General features: G+C 50.7%; 1 protein-coding gene across 2 annotated transcripts in view; it reads right to left on the bottom strand.

Annotated features, from left to right (window-relative positions):
• GLB1L3 (galactosidase beta 1 like 3) overlaps positions 1-7,859 on the bottom strand; it is a 40,161-nt gene extending 32,302 nt beyond the window's left edge. For both annotated transcript variants that reach the window (XM_023185851.1, XM_023185852.1), the window contains exons 1-7: positions 7,837-7,859; positions 7,161-7,286; positions 6,750-6,962; positions 3,485-3,553; positions 2,856-2,951; positions 1,240-1,348; positions 723-815 (exon numbers count right to left, since the gene is read on the bottom strand). In XM_023185851.1, coding sequence (XP_023041619.1) covers positions 723-815; positions 1,240-1,348; positions 2,856-2,951; positions 3,485-3,553; positions 6,750-6,962; positions 7,161-7,286; positions 7,837-7,859 — 729 coding nt within the window. The remainder of the gene's footprint in view (positions 1-722; positions 816-1,239; positions 1,349-2,855; positions 2,952-3,484; positions 3,554-6,749; positions 6,963-7,160; positions 7,287-7,836) is intronic.
• Positions 7,860-12,133: the final 4,274 nt, after the last annotated feature.

Genomic DNA, 12,133 nt, shown 5'->3' with positions numbered 1-12,133 from the left:
CAGAGACAGGAAGCAGAAAGGAATAGCCCTTTAACGCCACGTTCTGTCTTCTAATAAAGTTATTTAGGTACCTGGTGATTGTCCTGACTGCTGTGCATTCACAGAGAAAATGAACTTGATCTACAGTTGAACCTTGAACAACACAGGTTTGAACTGTGCGGATCCACTTATACCCGGAATTTTTTCAATACAAGTTAATTCCCCTGCCTCCCCTGCCACCTCCCCCACCTCTTCTGCCACCCCTGGTCAGCAAAACCAACTCCTCCTCCACCTCTTCCTCTCCCTCAGCCTGCCTAACATGAAGATGATGAGGAGACCTTTACCATGATCCATTTCTGCTTAATGAGAAGTCAATATATTTTCTGTTACTTATGATTTCCTTAGTAACATTTTCTTTTCTGAAGCTTACTTTATTGTAAGAATACAGTATATAATAGATACACAAAACCTGCATTAATCAACTGTTTATTATCAGTAAGGCTTCCAGTCAACAGTAGGCTATTAGTGACTACATTTTGAGGGAGTCAAAAGTTATATGCAAATTTTCAGCCACGCAGTGGGCCAGCACCCCTCAGCACCTCGTGTTCACAGGCCAGTATTCTCAGAATGCACAGTGCCCAGCCCGATCACCCATGCATCCAGGAATCAGAAAAGCACGCCAGAAAAGAGACAGATGGAGGAAGGAGGCACGTGAACATGGGGCCAAACCAAGGCCCTCTTACCTTGTGGAGATACGGCATGTAGGTTTTATCCTTATTGAATGAGCCATATTCGTTCTCCACTTGCACCGCGATGACAGGGCCTCCCTGGCGGTACTGAGAGACAAGCAGAGGAGGGTTAAAGAGTGAGGCTATTTGGGGCAAAAGCCTGGAGTCTCTGGGCTTGCTGCTAAAGGCTGCACAGCTGCTGTGGCAGGCTCTGATCCACGGCCCCTGTGGTCTGCGTGCTCTGCTCCAGCACCAGAGTTAGTCTGCTGGGTCACTTGGCTGCTGTGGGAGCCACCATCCCCAGTGCGTTGCAGACACGTAACTGCCACAGTTTTCCCTGTTTCTCACACTAGCTACTTAAACTTGAGCCCTCAAACCTACAAATGCATCTGTTTCCACGCCAATCCCATCCACATCCCACCTCCCTCCTGCCTTGGGGTTATGCCACCACTTGTATGTGGGTCCCACGACCTTCCACTGCCCGATCAGGAAGGTGCATGTAAGAAAGATGCAGAGGATAATTTGGCTTTACCTGGAGAGGAATCACTCTGGGAATCAGGTGGTCAAAATACTTCTCAACTGCTTCAGTGAAGCCCTTGCAGGTTGTCCTCAACAGTAACCGGGGGTCTCGCAGGAGCCAGCTGGGAGAGAGAGGGGCAGGCTCAGGGTCTGAGACACGACGGGAGAGGGAAGGAGGAGGAGGGCTCCGAGCTGCCCCAGCTCGCCCAGCACGTCTGCCCAGCTGCCTCACACCCGTGGTCCCGGAGCACTCAGGGGTCCTGGAAAGATCTGTGCCTCGTGAGACTTTCAGACCATTCTCATTGACTTTCGGGATTTGAAAGCAAACACCTGCCTCCACCTCCAAGGCACTTTGCAACTTCGGAAGTGCCTTCAGCTCCGTTTGGTCCGACTGAGGGTCTGGCCTGTCAAGTCTCTTACAGTCATGTCTTAAAGAGCTTTTTCTTCTACCTTTTGTTGAACACTCTCCATTCTTTTTCAGTTTATTGAAAACATTTTTCGGTTGGGCGTGGTGGCTCATGCCTATAATCCCAGCACTTTGGGAGGCCGAGGTGGGCGGATCACCTGAGGTCGGGAGTTCGAGACCAGTCTGGCCAACATGGCGAAACCCCTGTCTCTACTAAAAGTACAAAAATTAGCCGGGTGTAGTGGCATGCGCCTGTAATCCCAGCTACTCAGGAGGCTGAGGCAGGAGAATCGCTTGAACCCAGGAGGCGGAGGTTGCAGTGAGCCAAGATCACGCCACTGAACTCCAGCCTGGGTGACAAGAGCAAGACTCCATCTCAAAAAAAAAAAAAAAAAAAAAAATTCTTGGGGACAGAAAAGTTTCCTTAGGCCCACTGTCACATGTCCACTAAGAGCTAAGTCTTCAGGCTCAGGACAGGAGCCTACGGGCCAATAACATTCTGCTCCCTCCAGGTCACTGGGGAAGTGCCAGGCAGGCCTCCAGTCAAGCTATGCCGGGAGTCACTGATTCCCGGAAACTCCACTCCCCTCAGCTCAGGCTCTCTGCCCTGGAGAGAAAGCAAAGGCCTCATCTGACTCTGAGGTGCAGGGGTGCTCACCGGAGGCAGAGCCCCAGATTCCCCAGGAAGACCTGCCAACCACAGGGGTAGCAGAGAGCAGTCTTGGAGTCTCACCCTGACCCTCAGCAGTCTGGGCTTTGGGCCAGAATCACAGAGGAGAGAACAAGGCAAAGAAAAGCAAGAGGGAAGGGAGGGAGCTGAGGGTGGTCTCACTGCATGGAAAGGCAGCCTTCCCCTCACAAAATAAGCGAAAGATCAGAAGTTTTCAAAACAAGCCCAGAGTCATCAGAACCTTCCCTTGCAGGCCTTAAAGCTTCCGGTCCCTTTCTTCCCAGGGCATTTTGAGAAGGACAGAGGGGGCCACAGCCCCTCCTGTGTGGGGGAAGAAGAGTGGGAGCCTCTTGTGGCCACCTCTCCCCGCGCACACCCTCTTGACCGCAGTACCGCAGGCTTCACATAGACAACGCAGGCGCGGTGCGTGGCTTGGGACCGCACACCCCTCATCAGCAACGCGAATAAAGGTACTTTCCTTGTTACTAGATTGAAATTCACGAAAGCAAATACTTCGTTACAACTACAACTCTGGGATTGCAGCCCTGCTTACCTGGGCAAGCCCCCGAGGTCCATCTCACTGCAGATGTAGGGGCCTGGACGCAGAATCACCCACAGCCCGATCTCCGCAGCCATCCGGACGAAGGCCCTAGGGAGGTCCACATCGTCAGCCCCTCCCATGACGGCCCAGGATGAGGCCGGGTGGGGGCCACACACGTCACAGGGTGGAGCTGCCCGGCGGGGCGAAGGGATGTCTCGGCCCCACCCGCAAAGAGCAGGGACTCCCACACCAAGTCGGTGGCCTGAGCTGTTCCCAGCCTCAGAGCCTCTGCACAGCCCCATTGGGGGCCTGAGGAGGAAGGGTGACAGCCAGGGCACAGGGGTCTTAACAGTGAACCTGACCCAACAGCCTTGCTAGCCTAGAGGGGCCGCCCTGCCCCAGCCCAAGCAGCCGGACCCCATGCAGAGTCGGGCGGCTCCTGGGGTCTTCTGCCCCTCTGGGCTGCAGTGGAGAAGTGGGGCCCAAAGGCTGCAGGCCCAGCAGGTCATGACTGGGGAGCATCTGGGTCCCGGGTGCAGGTCCTCTCGCAGTCCTAGAACAGGGCTTCAGACCCAGGTCCCTCCCAGCCACCTCTCTGCCCCTGCCCCCGGCCAGGTCACAGAAGCAGCAACACCACCTACTCCAGGTCCAGGTTCCCAGAGAAGTCAAATTTGCCTCTTTCTGGCTCATGCAGGTTCCACGGAACATAGCTAGAAGAGGTGAAAGGGAAGTATGATGAGTATCTTCTTATTTCTTCCTCCAAATTGTTAGGTCTACCCCAAATCCAGGCCAAAACCATGCATTGCCCTATTCTGAAATAAGTTGAAGTTTCCAATGGAAATTAAACCTCTGTTACACTAACCATGACTATCTTTATAGTTTCTTGCTCTATTATCCAATTGTGGTTCAAGGTGCCAATTGTCCTGTGATGCTAGATTTCTTGGGATTTATATATAAATTCTTCCACTCACTGCCCTATTGTAACACCCATTAAAAGTATAAACTAAAGAAGAGAACAAAAACAAAAATGTCTACATCTGCCTTATATAGTATTGCTATGAGTTAGTCAAAATAAGAACAAATGAGGAGTTTCTGTGAAGATAGTGGAGATACAGTAAATCTAGTAAGGGTACTACCTTTAGACCTTAGCAAGAATGGCCCCTACAGGACCCTCCCCCATAGGGCTATGAGTAAAAATTTTATTAGGTATACTAGGCATAGTTCACTAGGCAACTGGTCTTTTTTTGTGCCACTGGCAACATGTTTGAGTGTTATGCCCCTTAACATCGTGTTTCCTCTAAACCCTGTGGTTTTTATTACACAGTTTTGTGCAGCGCAGAGATTTTTGACAATATATTGTAGAAGTGACTGTATGAACCACCAAGAAGACATACTACTCATGGCCTTCTATGAGCTCAACAATAGAGCTTGTTGCATGTCGTCAGTTACAACATAGCTTGTTGTAAGTAAAGGAGAAGCTGAATGAATTAGAGAGGACATGGATACATCAGTTACCATCACCTCGAAAAGATTTAAAGTACCCCTCTAAGAAACAAAGAAAATAAGCAGAAAAAAAAAACTTGTAAGTATATAGATTTGAACTGCATAATTAACAAGCCGCATCTAATAAATAAGGAGAACCCAGTAGCCAACAGATGGAGCATTTACATTCCCTTAAAAAGTGCATCTGGGCCGGGCGCGGTGGCTCAAGCCTGTAATCCCAGCACTTTGGGAGGCCAAGACGGGCGGATCACGAGGTCAGGAGATAGAGACCATCCTGGCTAACATGGTGAAACCCCATCTCTACTAAAAAAATACAAAAAACTAGCCGGGCGAGGTGGCGGGCGCCTGTAGTCCCAGCTACGCGGGAGGCTGAGGCAGGAGAATGGCGTGAACCCGGGAGGCGGAGCTTGCAGTGAGCTGAGATCCGGCCACTGCACTCCAGCCTGGGTGACAGAGTGAGACTCCATTAGAAGAAAAGAAGAAAGAAAGAAGAAAGGAAGAAAGGAAGAAAGGAAGAGGGAAAGAAAGAAAGAAAGAAAGAAAGAAAGAAAGAAAGAAAGAAAGAAAGAAAGAAAGAAAGAAAGAAAGAAAGAAAGAAGAAAGAAGGGAGGGAGGGAGGGAGGGAAGGAAGGAAGGAAGGAAGGAAGGAAGGAAGGAAGGAAAAAAGAGGGGAAAGCAGAATGTATTCAAGAAGAAATAGAGGACATGAGTTAATAACCATTCAAAGAGCTATGTTTTCCCAAAATCCTTCACCTCACAAACCACAAAAGATAGTAGTCACAGAGTTTACAGGTGGATCTTAAAAAACTTTCAGGGGTAAAGGTAATTCTTGCACAAAATATTTTCAATAAGTAAGAAAAGAAGATTTACTCACTTTATGAGCTTATTATAAAATTGATTCAAAACTGGACAAGAATACTAACAAAATAAAATTTTAAATCAGTTTGGCTTATAATCATAAACACATTTGAAATAAAACACTTTCGGCCGGGCGCGGTGGCTCACGCCTGTGATCCCAGCACTTTGGGAGGCCGAGGCGGGCGGATCATGAGGTCAGGAGATCGAGACCATCCTGGCTAACACGGTGAAACCCTGTCTCTACTAAAAATACGAAGAATTAGCCAGGCGTGGTGGTGGGCGCCTGCAGTCCCAGCTACTTGGGAGGCTGAAGCAGGAGAATGGTGTGAACGTGGGAGGCGGAGCTTGCAGTGAGCCAAGATCACGCCACTGCACTCCAGCCTGGGCGACTGAGCGAGACTCTGTCTCAAAAAAAAAAAAAAAAAAGAAAAGAAATAAAACACTAGCAAATAAAGTCTAGCAATCTATGTGTATGTAATGTGTGCATATCTCAGAGCCAAGCAGAGTTTATACTAGTACCATATGGCTGCCTGACTATCAGAAAAATTGTCGACCTAATTCAGCAATTCAAAAGAAGGGTGAAGAAAAACGATATTGTCCCCCCAAGAGATGCAGTAGCAGCTTTCAATAAAACTCAACGATTATTTCTGATTAAATTCTTTGCATTTTAAATGAACCAGTTGTCAATTTACTGCCTCTCAGCTTCAAATTCACCCTTCAATACCAGCTCTGCAATAAGGCACAGAGCCCTCTAAGCATCTTCTCCCTTACAGTAGTGTGATGGTAAGCTTGCCACGAGATGTGGAGGCAGGCCCTCAGGAGGACGAGGCCTCTGATTCTGGAGCAGTTTTGCATTCCTATGGTCATACAGGGTGGCTGGTCAGTTGTATACAGGTATGAGGACAACCATGGTGTTTCCTTTTAAAGGGTGAATTGCTTTAGTCCAGGAGTTTGAGACCAGTCCAGGCAACAAGGCGAGAAACTCCATCTCTACAAACAATTCAAAACACTAGCCTGGTGTGGTGGCATGCACCTGTGGCCCCAGCTATTCAGGAGGCTGAGGCAGGAGCATCACCTGAGCCACAGCAGTAGAAGCTGCCATGAGCTGAGATCGGGCCACTGTACTCCAGCCCGAGCAACAAACAGAGCAAGACCCTGTCTCAAAACAAAACAAAACAAAAAAAAACTTTGTTTTAAAAACATGCATGTATGTGTAAGTCCATCTTTATCTGTAAGTGTGCCTTCAGCTTCTGTCATTAAACTGAGTGCGCCCAAGGGCTCCTGGTGTTCCTTCACTAGACAGATTCCTGAGCAAATAACCTTCTCCCTTGAGATTCTGCCACTAACCCCTATCCAAGTTTTTGATCACAGAGCAAGCTCAGCATGAGACGTAAGTGACCATTGGACGCTGAAGCATAAAATGTATGTGCTGGAAACGCCTGTGCGGAAGGTTAAGTCCTCACCCTGGGCCCCCAAAATCGGAGGCTCTTGCTACCCTTCACCTGTAGGGGAACAAGGTCCTGGAGGGGAGGGGCCAGCACTCACGTGGTGACAGTATTGAAGCCACAGGCCTTCAGCTTCAGCAGGCGGTCCCTCCAGTACTCCCTGGGGACCCGGAAATAGTGGATGGAGCCCCCGAAGATCAGGAACTTGTGGCCCTCCAGGGTGAAGTGGGGCTTACCCCGACCTGTGCTTGCAGTTCCCAGTCCCACAGATCGATTCTTCAGCTCCAGAGGGGTCAGATGAGACCAGTTAAACCTGGAGGGGGCGGGCGAGGGAAAGAAAGTGGAAAGGGAGAGAGAATTCGGGAGGGGGCTCGGAGGGACGGCTGAAACCCTAGCGGAAAAAAGAAGTTCTTGTTAGTAGGACGTGTTCTGTGCACAATCGCGATATTCTTTTCTCCAAGAAAGGTGAGGTCGCTCCCCTGCCTCCCGGGAATGCGGCTCTCAGGCAAACCTGGGCTGGGGCGGATGCGCTCTGCCAAGCGCGAGGCTCTGTTCCTGCTTAAACCGAGGAGCAAGAGCTGGTAAGACAAACGGCAGGAAAAAGGCGCCCGCCATTCTCTTCCAGGAGAGGCACGGGCTGGAAGGAGAAAGGAGAACAGTGACAAGGGGAGGTGCTGGCGCCACCGAGCGGCACGGGCCGCGAAGCTGGGCCGGGGGCGCTTTACAGGCCGGAGCCAGGGAGGGGCCCGCGACACAGGCGGGTCTTCTGGGCGGGCGCAGGGCCAGGAGAGCGCAGCGCGGAGGCCGGGGACAGACCTTCAGCCCTGGACCCTACAGACAGGGCTGGGCCCCGCGGGTGGGTGTCTGGGAGAGGTGGAGGCGGGCGCACTTCCCCCGCCAGGTGCAGGCGGGACACGGTGTCCAGCCGCTGGGCCCCGGCCTGCATCCCCAACCCTGATTTTCTGGCATCTGGTGAACAGCCCCTCCGCAGGGTGGGGGTGGCACGGGGATCTGCAGAGGAAAGCTGGGGAGCGCGGGCTCAAGGACGGGGCTCGGCGCGGCGCACGCCTGGGGCGCCCGGCTGGCCACGGACCCCGGGGAGGGCGGGAGGCTCCGAGGCACGCGCTGGGTGGTGGGTGGCCGGGAGGGCGGGCTGGGCCGCCGCCGGGGCAGCGGCGATCGGTCACCTGAGGCAGGGCGGGGACTTCATCGCGGCGAGGCCGAGGCGCCGAGGGTCCCTTGCGGCTGCCGCCCCTCTCCGCTGCCCCCGACGCCGCGCTCCGGCCGGGACTCGAGCCGGGTTCCGCGGGGCCGGCTCAGGTCTGCGCGCTGCGCGTGTAGCCGAGGCAGAAATCCGCTCGCAGGCGCGGACGGCGGATCCCGGTCCCAAGAATGCGCGTCGGGCTCCGCACCGCGAGGACCGCCGAGCTCCGCCGGCGCTCCCGGTGTTCCCGCAGCCGGTTCGGGCGCAGACGCCTCTCCGCCCTCGGAGGGAGAGCGGGAGGGCCCTTGGGTTAACGCCCCGACCTTGGGCTCCCTGAGCTGGCACAGAAAGGCCGGCGTGTGGGAGAGGCGGAGACAGCCAGAGCCCAGCGCGGGGCAGAGCAGCCTCCGTGCTGCGCACGACTGGAAACGACGTGCAGATCCTAAAACAAGGGTTCCACAGAGGGCCACCAAGTACAGGGGAGAGTCCCTGCAGAATTCTGGTTTCCCCACACTGCTACCTCCTGGTAAACGAGTGAGAATCAGAGCGCAGAGCTTTGGGAAGGCGGTTCCCTCGGCGGGAGCGGCCGAGCACAGCTTCACGCAGGTGCGAGCGCGGAGGATGCTTTGGTGACAAAGTAGCGGGACCTGCAGGAGGCAGGCCCGGGGGGCTGTGGACGCAACGGGGAGCTGCCCAGCCCCTTCCAGAAAACAGGGGGGGACTATTCAACGGTTTCCAGCAGAAACTAAGCCAGGTGTTCGTTTTACGGAGATTCCTCGGCTGCAGGGTGGAGGCTAGATGAGAACAGACGTCCTCTCATGGTGGTTAGTGACGATGCCCAAGAGAAGGGCACGGGTTCCGGGAAGACTTGGGAGGTTAAACCAGCAGCTCCGAATAACTGAGCTCATGAGGTCGGTGATACGGTCAGGTCGGGGGCTCCCCTCTGCTGATGGAGTATTTGAGAACCTCTACGAATGAGCCCTGGAGAGTAAGAAAGTTCCCCCAGGTTTCTGTGTTCATTAAACCTGTAGAACTCTTGAAACTGTGCAAGATGAAGTAACAATTTTGATCAAACAAAGCTGTCTGTCTTGAGATTACAGAAGTAACTCTACAAGGCCAATATCCCAGGCACAGGAAAGACCAGCCACTGGGGCTGCAGACCCAGCATCCTGGTGCAATTTATTAAAAAAAAAAAAAAAAATCATAATTTTTCCCTTCAGTTCCCGATAACTGATGGTGAAGCAAAGAGCTATAGCTTCCCAAAGCAGGCAGAAAACATCAGAAGCTTCCAGAACTGTGTGTGCAAACTTCCTGTGCCAGCGCTTTGATGTTAATAAAGCACAATTCCTGCTCCTAAATTGCTCTCTTTTAAGAACAGCAGCTTCTAGAAAAAGAAGGCAGCACCTTCTGTTGCTTTAGTAGTGGACGACCCTATAGGAGTTTATGTATGAACCAGAAAAGACAATTCTTGATTTCTTCTTAGGCTGAACTTCTTAAAGAAATGTATGAGACAACTGTAAAATAAGAACCCTTGTGAGATCCAAAAATCTGGGTTAGGAATTGATATTATCAGTGAAAAATTAAAGGGAAAGATGCTCAACTATTAATATTCCAGTGTCAGAGAGCTGTGAACAAAGAGTTGAGGCAGAGGTAACTTTAAGATTAAAGTATGCAAAATCTGTTGTCTACTTGTAAGATCATCTTTCCAGGTTTACTGATAGTTAATAAAAAGCAGCAAAATTTATAAAAGTGAAAATTTAGCCACTTCTACTTGTAAGCCATCCTTGTTAGAGAAACTCTTTGTTTACTTACGTCATGTTTACTACAGAAAATGAAAAATGCTCATTTGACCTATAAAATGGACTCCGTGGTCTCTTAGTAATTAATTTAACCCACGATGATACAGTTAACAGGCTGAGATGGAGGGATAGGGAGATGACAGATACATCCCTGCTACAGATCTTCAGACCCTAGCTTTAATTTTTCTCCTTACAGACATTCAAACTTTAAGTAAATTGATAATCGTCTCCAACAGGTTAAAAAACAGATGAAGTGGATATGCACCCCATCACGCAGGGCCACTCCCAGCAGAGGGAAGTGAAGCAGCCGGCCTCCACCTGTCCCTCCACAGGGTAACTCTGCTCAAGTGCAGGCCTCGCTGAGGAGGTGCTCAGCAGGGGGCAGCCCAGCTCCGCTGCCCGGCTCTGGCTGTTATCATTCAAATGTGTCTTTTTTAGGGACTGGGTCTGCCAGATGCATTCATTAGTTAAGGAAATAGAAAATCGTGCAGAACTCTAGGTGAGAGTCCAAGGTTAAAATGTGTTCTCAAGAGTCTTTTCCCCTAGGAGTTGAAGTTAATCGGCCTGATCCAGTCGGGATGGAAAGCTTCCGCTCTGCGTGAGTGCAGCCTTGGTGATGGAAAAGGGCCACCCTTGAGAAGGTAAGAGAGGAGGGAGGATCGCTGTCTCCATGGGGCACCCAGCAAGAGGCTGCTGTCCTTGCAGATAACCTGATCCATTGAGCTAAAAGCTGGATGGGGAATGTCTGTAAGAATATTGAAATCCTTATCCAAAAGTGATTTATTTTCATCAGGCTTTTTCCTGTGTTATGAATATGACATTTACCAAGCACTCGTGTGCCAGGCATTTGACATTTCTGTCGACATTTCTGTCGATTGTCTCTTAACTCTCACATTTCTGTCGATTGTCTCTTGACATTTCTGTCGATTGTCTCTTAACTCTCACAGCTCCATAAAGCGGGTACCATTAGTATCCCTCCTTTATCAGTGAGGAAACTAGAGCACAGAGGCTTTCAGGAACATGTGCTGTCACACAGCAGGCTGGTGACACCTGGGATCTGAAGGCCCTGGAATGGAAAGATTCAGTCTCATATTGCTCTATTGGGTTCGCTGGACTCTGCTCAGCAAGCAGCCGTGTGCAAAGCACTGATCTTGTTCAGACTAAGTGAGATGGCCTAGGTGAAAATGCCTTAGGAAAAGCGCACAAATGCATTTAAAATGAAAGTATAACCACGTGGCTAGCAAAAGGGAAAGTGAAATGCTTCTAAACCATCAGGTCTATAAACTAAACTACAGGAACATGGAAAACTATATCCAAATATTAGAAGGCTTAAAAATTCTGTTTTTTCAGCTGGGAGTGGTGGCTCACACCTGTAATCCCAGCACTTCGGGAGGCTGAGGTGAGTGGGTTACTTGAGGTCAGGAGTTCGAGACCAGCCTGGCCAACATGGTGAAACATGTTCTCTACTAACATGTTCTCTACTAAAAATACAAAAATTAGCCGGGCGTGGTGGCACACGCCTGTAATCCCAGCTACTCGGGAGGCTGAGGCAGGAGAATTGGTTGAGCCCAGGAGATGGAGGTTGCAGTGAGTGGAGATCATGCCACTGCACTCCAACCTGGCTGACAGAGCAAGTCTCTGTCTCAAAAAACAAACAAACCAACAAACAAAATTATTCTTTTTTTAAAATTGGTTTTACTTTTTTTTTCAAGATCGTTTTTTAGAGTTGGGGTCCCAGTCTGTTGCCCAATCATAGCTCACTGGAAAATGCCAGAAGAGACCCCAGCTCTCCGGTGCTCTGCCACACACAGCACATCCCTGCCAGCTGCTGGTTCCATGTGGGAACTTCCTCTGAAAACAAAATTGAGGGACTTCTGTGGAAGCCACTTACGGGGGAGGCTGAAGAGAAAATCATTGTTACACTTTTACAGATACTGCTCCCTGTACACCCGTAAACAGGCAGGCACGCTGAGGGTGCTGCTACAGACCCTGTCCATCAAAGGGGCAGCTCTTTGCTGGTGCCTGGCCCTTTACTCGTCTTCATGACCCCTCAGTCCCAGGCAGTGTGCAGCGCTCCCGGCCCGTCAGGCAGTCTCCTCTTATCCAAGCTGCCCATGAGGAGTAGCTTTAAGGGGGATTTCATGGTGCTGCTGATGGTGGTTTATCCCTGACACCCTGAGGTTAGTGCCTTAGGTGAATGCCAGATCAAATCATAGAAGCTACAATTTTCTCTACCCAAGTGAGTTGGGGAATGAATTACTGTTCCCCTTTAATTGTGTCTTTAGGGCTCATCACAGTGTTAGGCAGATAGGAGACACAAATAAGTTAAATTTAGTTGCATATTTCCATCCAGATTCTGCCGCAAATCCCAGCAGCGGCACTAAATGCTTACTGTATCAAAAGTGCATTTTTATTTTTCCAGGGGTAAGTTGCAGGCCAACAGAGAGCTCTGTGCTTTTCTCCTCCATCATACAGAGGTCC

The sequence above is a fragment of the Piliocolobus tephrosceles genome, chromosome 13 (genome assembly GCF_002776525.5).
Source record: "Piliocolobus tephrosceles isolate RC106 chromosome 13, ASM277652v3, whole genome shotgun sequence".
In the NCBI taxonomy this organism is placed as follows: Eukaryota; Metazoa; Chordata; class Mammalia; order Primates; family Cercopithecidae; genus Piliocolobus; species Piliocolobus tephrosceles.
The sequence above is the reverse complement of the archived record's forward strand: the minus strand, read 5'-3'. Positions and strand labels throughout refer to the sequence as shown.